General features: G+C 38.4%; 1 protein-coding gene across 1 annotated transcript in view; it reads left to right on the forward strand.

Annotated features, from left to right (window-relative positions):
• The window catches only part of lrrc9 (leucine rich repeat containing 9), a 121,367-nt gene that overhangs the window by 12,720 nt on the left and 94,443 nt on the right, over nt 1–14,204 (forward strand). The window contains exons 6-9 of the mRNA XM_072238349.1: nt 2,695–2,765; nt 7,093–7,275; nt 8,054–8,209; nt 11,769–11,986. Of these exons, the coding sequence (XP_072094450.1) occupies nt 2,695–2,765; nt 7,093–7,275; nt 8,054–8,209; nt 11,769–11,986 (628 nt within the window). The remainder of the gene's footprint in view (nt 1–2,694; nt 2,766–7,092; nt 7,276–8,053; nt 8,210–11,768; nt 11,987–14,204) is intronic.

Raw genomic sequence — 14,204 nt, forward strand, 5'->3', positions numbered from 1 at the left:
GACAAATAGAGAAACGTTCAAAATGTTAATGAGAGAGCAGAGAGATTAACGAAAAGAGACACAGTCCCAAGTATTGACAGGCCGGTTGCTTTGAACCTGAACTGTTGAAAGTTTGATGGACAGGCGATACCCCAGCAGGGGGATAAAAGGAACAGGTTCGCTAAGGCAAGACACACACCACGAGATCATGAGATAACGAGACCCTGGAAGTGCGGTGTGCCCCCACAAGTTGGTGGAAGTTTGGAGGTGTGGTCACGGGACCGACCATAGACGCACAGGGTGAAAAGGTACGATCGGCGGGAACCTGGTGTGTGTGTCCACCCTTGCCTGGGTGCCGGGTTCAATGCGGAAGAACGATCATATCCAGAATGGAGGGGTCACAGTCGGTGACCTCAGAAGACATTAAAAGGGCTTGCCCGAAAGCTAACTGTGAGGAACATCAAAGGTCTGTCTGTGAATCAAAATTTGCATATTCGGGCTCTCTCTCTCTCTCTCTCTCTCTCTCCAACAGCACAACAGCGATTGCTGCGAACTGTACTCAGCTGAACTGAACTCGGCGTCACTTGAGACTGATCATTTTACCCCTAGACTGCGATGGAGCTTGATTGATTCCTATTATCCTAGTTCTGTGTACATGCCTGTTTTATCATTGCTAACCTGTTGCATTTATAACCTTATGATTAGAGTACTGTGTTACTTATTTCTTTAATAAAACTTTCTTAGTTCCAGTAATCCAGACTCCAACTAAGTGGTCCATTTCTGCTGGTTTGGCAACCCAGTTACGGGGTACGTAACAGTACAGAAACAAGTCCTTCAGCCCATCTAGTGCATGCCAAACTATTATTCTGCCTAATCCCATTGACCTGCACCCAGACTATAGCCATCCATACCCCTCTTATCCATATACCTATCCAATTTTCCCTTAAATATTGAAATCTAACCCACATCCACCACTTTCACTGGCAGTTCATTTCACACTCTCACCACCCTCTGAGTGAAGAAGTTACCCTTGTGTTCCCTTTAAACATTTAAACTTTCACCCTTAATCCATGACCTCTTGTTCTAGTCTTGCCCAACCTCAGTGGGAAAAGTCTGCTTGCATTTACCCTATCTACACCCCTCATAATTTTGCATAACTCCTACACTCTAGGGATTAAAGTCCTAACCAATTCAACATTTCCCCATAATACAAGTCCTCAAGTCCCGGTAATATCCTAGTAAATTTTTTTTCTTTTTGTACTGGAAACCATTTAACAGTCTTATAATAGTGGGGTAGAAGCTGTCTGTGAGGCCTTTCAAGATTTTGTATTTCCTGTGAGAGGTGAGAAGTGAGAATCATCAGGGTGGGTGGGGTCTTTGATTATGCTGGCCTGTTTACTGAGGCAGTGCAAAGTATCAAGTCCATGACCCGTGTATGGTCTATGTGATGTGCTGAGCTACTTGCATATGTCCACAATTCTCTGCAGTTTCTTGCAGTCACATGCAGAGTAGTTGCCATACTAAGCCATAATGCTTCCAGATAGGATGCTTCCTATGGTGTATTGATTAACAATTGGGAAGGGCTGAAGTCTGAAATGCACTGCCTGAGAAGTTGGTGGAGGCAAGTACTCTCATAACAGTTAGGAAGCATCTAGATATATATTCAAATTACCAAGATACATCAGGCAAAAGACCAAGTGCTGGTAAATGGGATCGGTATACTTGATTGGCACCCCATCCACCATTCCAAACATTAATGCCACTTTGGTATTATCTCCAAAATCTGCAACTTCTACCACAAGTGAGACAATCATTTCAGGTATATGGGAAAACCGCCTCTACTCTACACAACATTCAACCTTAGTGGTAATTTGTTCTCTTTGTAGCTGGGTCTAAATCCTGGAACACCCTCTGTTTTCCAATGTTCCTGAAGTACTTTGACTTAAAGGAAGGCAGTTCACCATGTCAGGGACGACAAATTCTAGCATCGATGATGCCTGGAAAACAAAAAAAGAAGATACATGCATGCTTCCCATCAAATAGACCATTGATTAGGAATTGGGCATGTCCCCTTTGATTTTCACCATTTTTAACTGATGCACCATAGGAAGCATTCTATCTGGGTGCATCATGGCTTGGCATAGCATCATACAAACCAGCCTTCCCTCCATTGCCTCTGCTTTAATGAGGCTTCTTCCTGCCTCAATAAAGCAGCCAGAAGAATCAAGAGATTCCATTCACCCTAGCCATTTTCTCTTCTCCCTTCCCACCAGCCAAATGACATATACCACCTGCTTCAAGGACAGCTTCTACCCTGATGTTATAAGACTATTAAATAATTTCTTATTAAGATCATCTACTTATGCTATTGCACCTTATTGTTTATCTGTTCTGCACTTTCTCAGTTCTGCATTCTTATTGCTTTACTTTGTACTACATCAACACACCGTTGTAATGAATTAAGTGGTATGAACAATATGCAAGACAGGTTTTTTCACTGTATCTCAGTACATGTGGTAATGATGAAACAATTTACCAACGTATGGCTTCAACAGGAACTTGTGGATGGTAGCATTTTCATGATTTTGTTCCATTAGTGAGAGAATTTTATGGTTTGTGGTTTTCTTTCTTTACTGTATGAAATCCATTATTATAATGTCAAATTTAATTTTAAGTGCTTCAAAGTAATAATGTAAACAATATTTTAAATTTCAGGTAACTCCTTGGACTTCAATGTTCAGTTAAAATGGGTTAATCTGTCAGGAAACAGAATAAGCTCCTTTAAGGTACAAATTTCACAATTTAATTATGTTTTATATTGAAAACAGTATATAAGAATAATGGATTTGATTTTATGATCTACTTATATAGGATCATGTCAATATTTTTCTGGCTGAGCAAACTATCAAAGCTATCGATCTTGTCTCGGGACAAGTTAGTTTACTTACATAGCACGTATTGGATTGGGGCACCTACAATACATAAATAATTTGCTTTTATTCCTGGGAGTCTCCCAGTTCTGCAATGTACTGAGCAAATCATATTTATTCAAAAAAATTGTATAGTCAACTGTAGTGAAACTACTGAATCTAGTGGCAGAGTACTGATATGGAGAGGAGAGGGACTTGAAGGAAGTTATTGACCCTTTGGGAGATGCTAAGTACTTTTTTCTTTATTTTATTATAATTTTTAATTTTTTTGATATTTTAAAATATTTTAGTTGTTAATTTTCCAATATATAAATTTTATTTATACCAGTTTAAATATCATCAATCAGAGAAATTTAAAACTGCTTGAAATGCCTTTGACACCAGTGACCAGACACAGGTTGCCAGGAAATATACAGGATCTCAGGATTCAGTGCCTTTGGCCAGGTCATTCTAAGGAGCCTGGATGCCTATGAGGTGCCTCGAACATACTGGGTATCATGTCTACCTACCGCTGCAATATGTCTACAGAAGATGCACTGGCTGTCCATTTGGTCATGGATAACCTGGACAATAGTAATACTTACATTAGCAGCTGTTCATTGACTAGCATTCAACATGAACATACCTACAGTTCTAATCAAAAATCTCCAGAATCTGGGCTTCTGTATTTCCCTCTGCAACTGGATTCTTCACTTCCTCACCAGGAGACCGCAGTCTGTGTGGATCGGAAATAACATCACCTCCTCACTGACAGTCAACATTGGCACACCTCAAGGATGCATGCTTAGCCCACTGCTCTACTCTCTATATATCTATGACTGTGTGGCTAGGCACAGTCCAAATGCTATCAATGAACTTACTGACAACACAACTATTGTCGGCAGAATTTCAGACAGTGATGAGGAAGCATACGGGAGTGAGAGAGATCAGCTGGTTGAGTGGTGTTGCAGCAACACCTTGCACTCAATGTCAGTAAAACCAAGAAGGGTAAGTCGAGGAGATGTACACCAATCTTCACTGAGGGATCAGAGGTGGAAAGGGTGAGCAGTTTCAAGTTCCTGGGCGTCAATATCTCTGATGATCTATCCTGGGCTCAACATATTGATGCAATTACAAAGAAGGTACACCAGTTGCTATACTTCATTGGGAGGTTGAGGAGAATTGGTATTTCTACAAATGTACTGTGGAGAGCATTCTAGTCTGTCTAGTATGGAGGAGTCACTGCGCAGGATCAGAAAAAGCTGCAGAAAAGTTGTAAACTCAGTCAGCTTCATCATGGGCACTATCCTCCCCTGCATCCCAGAAACCTTCAAAAGGTGATGCTTCAAAAAGGTGGCATCCATCATTCAGGACCCCCATCACTGAGGCCAAGCCCTCTTCTCATTGCTACCATGAGGAGGTGCATGAGTCTGGAGACACACACCCTACCTATTAGGAACAGCTTCTTCCCCTCTGCCACCAGATTACTGAATGGACGATGAACATGTATACACTTCCTCAATATTGTTTCCCTCTCTTTTTACGTTTGTAGATTATCAGTCCTCGTTTATTGTCATTTAGAAATGCATGGATCAAAAAGTGATACAACGTTCCTCCAGAATGATATCACAAGAAACACAGGACAAACCAAGACTAAAACTGACAAAACCACATAATTATAACATATAGTTACAACAGTGCAAAGCAATACCGTAATTTGATAAAGAGCAGACCATGGGCACGGTAAAAAAAAGGTCTCAAAGTCCCGATAGCCTCATCATCTCACGCAGGTGGTAGAAAGGAGAAACTCTCCCTGCTATGAACCACCAAGCGCCGCAAACTTGCCGATGCAGCACCATTGGAAGCACCCGACTGCAGCGGACTCTGAGTCCGTCTGAAAACTTCAAGCCTCCGACACAGCCTCTCCGAGCACCATCCTCTACCGAGCGCTTCGACCCCGCCCTGGCCGCCGAGCAACAAGCAAAGCTGAGGACTCGGGGCCTTCCCCTCCGGAGATTCTGGACCACACAGTAGCAGCAGCAGCGAAGCAGGCATTTCAGAAGTTTCACCAGATGTTCCTCGGTGCTCTCACATCTATCTCATCAAATCAGGTTTGTGCACGGCACCCTATTTGACAAATAACAGACATCACCACCGAACTGGCCGCTGCGAGCTGCGTTGCGTCGCCATCTTCTCCTCTTAAAAATTATATATTTAATTTATACTTTATATATACTTTTTGGATTTTATCATTTTTATTACTATGTATTGCAGTGTAGCACTGCCACAAAACAACAAATTTTGTAACAGCAGGATGGATCTTGGAAGATATTGCCTAGTGATAGCATAAATTTAAAAGCAAAGTTATGGAATGACCTGTTGAGATTAATTGGACATTATTACAAAGTTTTTTTGGGTTCTTTTATGTTGTAGTAAATCTATTTGAACTATTCCACTTAAAAGGTCCTGAGTACTTGTGAGTTTAAATGTAATTTCCACGGAAATTATGTCCATTTCTTCAAAATACTGAGCATTGTTTATGTGATTTTTAAAAAAAAAGTAATAATGGATCAATTATTGGCAATAGAATATTTGGGCCAGACATTCTGCTTCAAGAATTGGGTTCATCATTAATGTTAGCACTGGAAGCATTAATGTAGGACTGGAAGAATGCTACAATATCTGAGATATGCTTCCCTGAATAGAATATTATCTGAACTCTCTTCTTTATGCTAAGACAGTTCAATTGATGTTATCACATATTCATTTTCAAATAGAAACAACTGTTTCTGTCATACATTCGTCCCCTTACCATTCTGTTTTTAAAAATAACTAATGAATTATTTTTCTATCTAATCCTATGTGGGATTCTGCCAAATAATCATCTAAACTATATGTTGTCTTTTTAGAGTCATAGAGTTGTAAATCAGGGGGACAGGCCCTTCAGCCCAACTCATCCATGTTGACTGTGTTGTGCAGCTGGTTGGTCTTGATAGCCTGTGTCTGGTGCAATGGCTGCTAAACCTCTTATTGTCACACATACCAAGCCTGTGGCTGTTTAAGCAGCAGGTTGATATTGTACAGAAGTTTTGCATTAGGTTCTATGGCTAGATGCACGTCAATGCTAAAGAATCCTTTTTAGGATAATTGCAGCTCATATTCCACCTTTTAACAAAGTGACTGAATCTTGTGTGGCTTTTTCTCATACGAGTCAAGTTTGATCAGATTTTTTTAAATAAAGAATTAAACTTTGGACATCCATACTTAATGTACCAGAGGACCTTAGTCTTGGGAAGTAAAGCCCGTCCTTGTGCTGCAGTGAATGAGTTGATGATGGTTTAGGACTCAACTTTTGAGCTATAAATGTAAATGCATTTTGCAGTTCTGTTAATGGGGACTGGATATCCTTCCAGTCCTGGAATGCAGTCAATGCAGGCTGAACACTTTGCCAGTAATTTTGAAGATTAGTTCTACTTTTGCAAGAAGTTTGTTTGGAAATTAGTTGCAACATTGTGGAAGGAAGTTTGAGAAATGCTTGTCAGGGTAATGGCTGTCTGTCATGGTTATAACAACGGCTTTTACTGCCAAATAGAAACCAGACGGAGGGTAAAAAAGTGGACCGACAGTAAGGTTTACATGCCAGCTGATTTTCAATTTCATTCATTTTAGTTTTGGTTACTGCCCATAAGTAAAAATACAAATTTGCACCAGGAACTGCTTAGAACTAATTTATTTTGCACATGAAAATTGAAGATTTTTAAATTAAGTAACTAGCATTCAAATAATATATAATCTATTCACTGGAGAGGATCAGGTGATCTCTTTAGAACTTATAAGTTTCTTTCAGGGCTTGACTGGATGGATGATAATTGTATATTGCCTCTGGGTGGACTACCTAGAATCAGAAGTCTTGTTCTTAGTATAAGGGTTTAGCCATTTTTAAAATGTGATGAGTAGAATTTTATTTATTCAAAGTTTTAGAAGATTTGTGTTTGAAATTGATATATTTTCAGACACCATGAAGTCAATTTGTTAGGGAAATCAGGCAGGTAAGTGATCTTGAGTTCCAAGATTGACTATGATCTCATTGAATGGCAGAGGAAGTTCTGGGGCTATATGGCCTATCCCTGCATCTGTTCTTTTTTGTTAAGGACAATACAGAAGTGTTTTAGTCATCCTGAATGTTTCCTTTTTTTCTGTTCAGGAGCTCACCAATTTAGCAAGATTACCTGAGCTTCAAGAGTTAAGTCTAAAAGATCCACAGTACCCAACAAATCCTGTCTCTCTTCTTTGTAACTACATTACACATGTAGTGTATCACATTCCAAAGCTTGTGAAACTGGATAGTTATGATGTTTCCAGTAAACAAGTCAAGGAGTTTGCTGAGGTAAGTAACTTTTGCATAACTTGTTCTCGGTGTGTATTCAGTTTAATTCTGTTGTCAAAGATCAGAACATTTCAAAATTGGTGTAAGTGAGCCTCCTGGGTTACCCATATAACACATCAAAGCCATTTTGAGTTTAGCCCTTTTCGCTAATGATTCTTAAACAGTAAAACTTTGCAGGAAAGGGGCAAAAATAGTATTGCTGAAACATAACATCAGTGGTTAAGGCATTGGATTCGCGATCTGAAGGTCGTGAGTTCGAGCCCCAGCCGAGGCAGCGTGTTGTGTCCTTGAGCAAGGCACTTAACCACACGTTGCTCTGCGATGACACCGGTGCCAAGTTGTATGGGTCCTAATGCCCTTCCCTTGGATAACATCGGTGTCGTGGAGAGGGGAGACTTGCAGCATGGGAAACTGCTGGTCTTCCATACAATCTTGCCCATGTCTGTGCCCTGGAGAGTGAAGACTTTCCAGGCACAGATCCATGGTCTCGCAAGACTAACATCAAGCACCTACAGGACAATATTCCATTGATTTGCTTGTCATATTAGAATGTATGTTTGTATAAGGAAATTTAATTTTTGCAATTGAGGGATTCAGAAAGGCAGGACTTCTTTTGGAGAGGAAACAAATTAAGTCATAAAATTATACTATTTCTAAAATGTAGCTATGTAATAAAATATATAAGTAATGAAAGGAAAGAGTATAGAATATCACCCTTAAATATTTTAATACTAGAATCAAAATTAAACCAAGGTTTGATTAAATAATTTCTTTATAGTCTACAGTGATGAAAAAGACTATGTATTACAGCATGCGTGTAAAGACTATCCATTACCAACTTGCTGAAATCATAGAAAAGCTGCAGAAACAACGACGTTACTTACAGGAAATACCTTTGGAACAAATAAAAACCATCAACTTCATCATAAAGGGTGTAAGTACACTGATTATCATAGTTTACAATCTAAAAAGGATGTAATCTTCTGTCAGGAGGGTATATTTTTTCATAAAAACAGGAGATTCTGAAGGTTCTAGGAATCTAGAGCCACACACGCAAAATGCTGGAGGAAATCAGTAAGTCAGGCAACTTCTATGGAGGTAAATGAACAGTGGGTGTTTCAGGTTGATGCCCTTCATCAGGATTGAAAAGAAAGGGAGAAGAAGCCGAATAAGAAAGTGAGAAGAGGGGAAGCGGTAAGGAGGGAAGTATTACACCTGCCCCTACTCCTCCTCCCTCATCACCATTCAGAGCTTCAAACAATAGTCCTAGATGAATTGATATTTCAGATTGGGGGACCGCTTTGCTGAGTATTTTCATTCTGTCCACCGTAAGGCGTAGGATCTTCTGGTGGCTAACTATTTCAATTTGACTTCCCATTCCCATTCTGACCGTCCATGGACTCCTGTACTGTCATTCAGATTCGAGGAGCAACACCTCATATTCCGTCTGGGTAGCCCTCAATCTGATGACATGAACATTGATTTCTCTAACATCTGGTAATTTCAACCACCACCTTTCTTACTCCTTCCCCTCCCCCACCTCCTATTTTGGCTTCTGGCTCCTTCCTTTCTAGTCTTGATGAAGGGTTTTTACCTAAAACATCAAGTGTTTATTCCCCTCCAAACTCACTGCCTGACTATTGAGTTCTTCCAGCATTTTTGTGCATTGCTTTTTTTTAATATGTTGGACAATTCTCAATCCATGATTATATACAATATCATCACCATCATATGCTCTTAAGTTGTAATTTAATCTTTTGTGAGACACCTTGTAAAATGCCTCTTGGATGTCTAAATACAATACATCTGCTGTTTCCCATCTATCCACTCTGGTTGATCTTTCTGGAAATACTCTAAAAATGTAAAATATGATTTCTTTATAAGCCATGCTGACATTGCTTAGATTATGTATTTTCAAATGCTTTTACTTCCTTAAAAATTATCTAATATTTTTCCAAAAATATGCTTATAGTTATCTTCACTTTATCTCTCCTTGGCAGTTTCTTCATTCTTTGGTACTTCTCTAGGATCTAAGGATTTTAGGAAGCTTACTAGTAATGCATCCATTATCTCACTAGCAATGTCTAGGATCCTAGGATACAAACCATATTAGTTTGCTTAAGATTAGTTTTCTGTTGCATTTAATTTCTTTCCAGCATCACTCAGTGCCAATGGGATGTTTTTACTACTTTCCATTGCAAAGACTGATGCAGAGCATTTGTTTAACTCCTTTGCCATTTACTTTATTCTGGATAATTATTTCGCCGTCTTACTTCTTCTAATGGGCATGTTCTCTCTTCCATTTTATATGCTTACAATCTACTTTAATATTCCTCATTTGTTTTTCCTTGTAGTTTATTTTATTTTTATTATCTTTGTTACATTCCGAATTTATCCCAATCTTCAGTTTGTTTAGCCTCCATAACATTTTTCTCTTTCAACTAGATACATATGCTAACTTCTTTGCTTAGTCATGGTTGGTTCATCATTCCTTCATAACCTTTCCTCTTGACTGAGATGTATTTTTGTGGAGTGTCATGAGTTTCCTCCTGAAATGTCTGCCACTGCTTGCCTGCTTTCCTTCTGATAATCTGTCTTACCTAGTTCACTTCTGCCAACTCTTCTTTTTCATTCCATTATAATTTCTTTAATGTAAATTAAACCTAATTACCAAACCAGAATTCTCACTCACAACGGAATATACTGTAATATTCTTTCGTGCTATGTTCACAACTTCCAAAGAGATCTTTAGCTATGAAGTTCTTTACTAAATATGCTTCATCGTCCATTACCAGATAAAAGATCATCTGTCCTTTATAATGGCTCCATAACATATTCATCTAGAAAACAATCTAAATGTACCTGTGAATTTGTTCTCATAGCTACCCTTTCCAACTTGGTTATTAAATGTTACAGATGAAAACCACCCATATTTATGGCACTGCTATGTTTTACATCCCCCTGTTATTTGTTGATGTATATTTCCTGGAGTGTAACATGATCAAGGATCTACACAATATTAACTACAGTTGATCTTTTTTCTTGCCACCTTTTACCTCCAATCAGATAGTCAACATAATCTGTGCCAAGATTGTCCCTCACAACTATATTTAAGAGTGCTACCTGTCACCTTTTCTTTTCCAAACTTCCTTCCTAAAAGTCAAATATCCTCAAAATATTAAGTTCCCAGTTTTGATTTTCTTTGCAACTATGCCTCTATAAAAGTTATCAGATCACATCCATTTATCTTACTGTGAGCCGTTTATAAGTTGACCATATTACAAATGCTTCAGGCATTAAACTACAAAGCCTTTCGATTTGCCCATTTATAATTATTGATCATCTTATGTTTTTTTGTACTGTGACTGTTCACGCTTTTGATTTCTCTGCTTCTGCTTTTGCATTCTTCTGTTTTTTTTTGTTATATTTCTATCCTTCATTCTTTGTCTCTTTTCACCCTGCTTAAGTTCCCACACTCCCGCCATTCTAGTTTAAACCGTTCAATAATGCTAGCAAACACTCATATAATGACATTGATCCCTGTCCTCTCTGGCTAAAAGGCTCTGCATGTTTAGGACCCACTTTCCTCAGATCAGTTCCTAAGAAACTAAGTCCCTGTCACCAGCATCATCTCTTCAGCCACTGATTCATCCGATCTTATCTGTTGTTCTTGTACTCACCAGCATGCAGCACATTGTTCTGGAAAGCTCTCCTGACAATGTTTTTGTTACTCACTAGCATGTCGCACACATTGTTCCTTTCCTGACCATGACCCTACTTACCCGAATCATCATGAAAGATAAAATTAAAGCTAAAAACAGTTTTCTACTCAGTTGTCTGATTGCTGTATTTAAGCGGTGTTATTTTTATTGGCTTAAATTATTTTTCATTTATATCCATTAGGTCTGCATTCCTAATGATCTTGACAGATATTTCAACAATTTCAGATCCTTGGTGTCTTTCAGCTATCCCGATAGTAAAAGTGCTGTACATTATTTCTGGTTGATACATTGGCACTCATAGTCTATACTGTCACAGAATTATTCTTTAGCACTGATAGTGAGGTAGCAAGTAGCTGATTAGTTGTAGATCTAATGATGATGCAATCATTGGTTAATATTTTGTAATGTTTTGGTGGTTTTTTTTCAAAGATAATTACACCTTGCATCAAGTTCAAGAGTTCACCCACCATCTGTGGAGGAAAAGGGGAAAGTTGGTGTTTTGGGTCAAGGCTCCGCAGCAGGACCTAAACCTTGATGCAGGATCTCAAGCTGAAGCATTGACTATTCCTTTTCCTCCACAGAAGCTGCCTGGTTTGCTGGGTTGATCCAGTAGTTTGTTTCTTGCTCCAGGACCCAATATCTGTAGTCGCTTCTGTCTCAAAGGGTCAATCTGTTGACAGTAACAAGTCAGCTTTAAACGAGTTATAGAACAGTTGGAGATTTTGTCAAGCAATGCAATAAATAGATAACAAACCAATATTCTTGAAACAGCTAGAATCTGAATTGACAATGCTACAAATCAACAAAATGCAAAATTCTGTACCAACCTCTCTGAATGGCTTGAAGAGTACAGTCGAAATGGAAAAGGTGCACGGCTGTGACAGTTCTGTTAAGAAAAATACAGAAGATCCTAATTCAGAAAAGAAATTTTCCCAAAAATTGGATGCTTTGAAAAAAAGGCTAACTTTTTGGAACACAACACTGGAAGAGTGAGTAAAGTCATTTATGATACACCTTTTTTCTGAAAGTGGTTTAACTTCAAAAGTAATACACAATATTTTATAATGCTTATAAAGGGATATACTGGATGAGTAATGTAGCAGGGTCAGAGTGTTGTGCTAAGGTAAGGATAGGGGAGGTGAATCTTAGACTAGTGCTATGGTGCTGGCGATGGGGAAGTGGGGTGCTTAAGAGCTTTCAGATTTCTAAGTTAAGGTTTGGAGATGTGTGAGGGAGATTAGGATTCTTATGAGAAGGCACTGGGTGGTGAAAAAATGTCATGCAGACTTTGATGCCAAGGATCAAGGCTGACATGTGAAGGGGTTTGGAGATTGAGAAATACTTCGGAAACTTTGGCACTCCAGATAATAGGTGAGTGGAGTGTGGAAATTGTCAAGGCCTTGGGTAATTGGGACCTTGAGCAATGGGTCCATCAACAGTTCCTTTCCTTCCACAGAAACTGCTTGATCCGCTGAGTTCTTTCATTAGATTATTTGTTGCTCCAGATTCTAGCATCTGCCTACTCTCCTGTCTCCTCAGGATTGAGAAAGATGATGGGAAAGAGACCTGTGGAATGTTTGGGTAGCATGGTATACAGGAGGAAGCAAAATAAGAAGGTGATTTGTCTGATGGATCTCAATCTAAAATTGTCTTGGGAAACATTTTTGTAATTGATGGCTGTTTGGGATCTAACATGAGCAGTGAAGTGGGTACCTTTGTAGAAGTGCCTATCAACAGTAAGGGGATTTTTCATGCCGCTGCTACCAGGAGCAGCCCTGCTTTCTGTGCACCAAGATGAAGCAGCAATGGAAGAGGTAGCACAGGAACAACACCTCAATTTATTAGGTATAATTTAGCTTTTAAATTAAGCTCAGCCATTTCAGGAAATAAGCACTTTCATTATTTTCACTTCCAATTTCTAACATTAACTCCATGTAATAATAGCAATTTGAAATAGTTCTGTATTTTCCTCCTGCAAACCGACCTTTTTTTCTGATTGCCTTCTGTTATTACCTTGCACCTGTTGTTTTTTCTCATTTCATTTTTTCCTGTCTTTGCACTTTAAGACTTGCTTTACCTCCAACTATTGCCATTTCTGTTCAAAAATTATCAAACTGATAATTTCCTCATATGATACCAGATTGAGTATCAAATATTTTCTATTATCTATCTTCTTAATTTTGGCAATGCATTTATTTTCCGTTTATCTTTAAATGTTATTCATTTTGACAGATGCTACTTGACCTACTGAGTTCCTTCAGCATTTTTTTTACTGTATGCCAGACTCCAGAATCTACATTTTCTTGAGTCTCCATTACCTTTGTGTTCATGTTTTAACATTTTTCTAATCTTTCTTCCTGGTACCTGTCTTCCATCTTCTTAATCTTTATTTGCCTTTTAAAATATGTCCTTTTCTTTCTTTCTATATGGAAGTGTCTTTTTCTATTTTTTTTCTTCATTTTTATATCTCTTTTTCTTTCTCTACCTTTTTTTGAAGATCAAGCTTGTACATTTTGTTTGTGTACAACTCCCACACCCCTTTAAAATTAACCAGGAATCATCTGACAATTGAATGCACATTGTTTTGGTGTCCAGAACCATGTTGCTTCATCTTAGTTGATATTTCACCACTATTCTTCTGAGGATAACATAGAGAATTGGCTCATCTCTGCTCCTTTGTAAAACCCTCTCTCCTCTTTACATGCTTGATTTCTAATCTCCATCTCCCTAACCTTTCTTCTATTTTCCATCTTTATTCCCAACCTTCCTGCTTTTCCCTCATACCCTCTTGTCCTTCCTCCAATCTTCCATTTGAACTTTTATTAACAATTTCTCTCTAGCCTGCCTACCCACTGAATTTGATTTTACTTTTCTTGTAATAGTTGATGAATTCATCTGTTTTATAATGTAAAAATGATATAGTAATAGGCTTGCTGTGGTTTTTTAAAATAGAATGGTTGATGTGTATTATAAGTGATTAGAATAAATAGTGAATAAATAGCTCTGGGACCTAATTATTTGAAAGAACTGCAAACTGCATCCGGGCAAACTTAATGTTTGAACAGTTCCTGCAACATATACTGTACTATATTTATACAGACATAACATTTTGATGTGGATAAATTCAAGCATTTACCTCAAGTGTGTGTGTGTGCAAAGTACATAATAATATACTATTGTAACATTTATCAGCTTTAAAACAATCAT

This window comes from Mobula birostris, chromosome 1 (assembly GCF_030028105.1).
Source record: "Mobula birostris isolate sMobBir1 chromosome 1, sMobBir1.hap1, whole genome shotgun sequence".
In the NCBI taxonomy this organism is placed as follows: Eukaryota; Metazoa; Chordata; class Chondrichthyes; order Myliobatiformes; family Myliobatidae; genus Mobula; species Mobula birostris.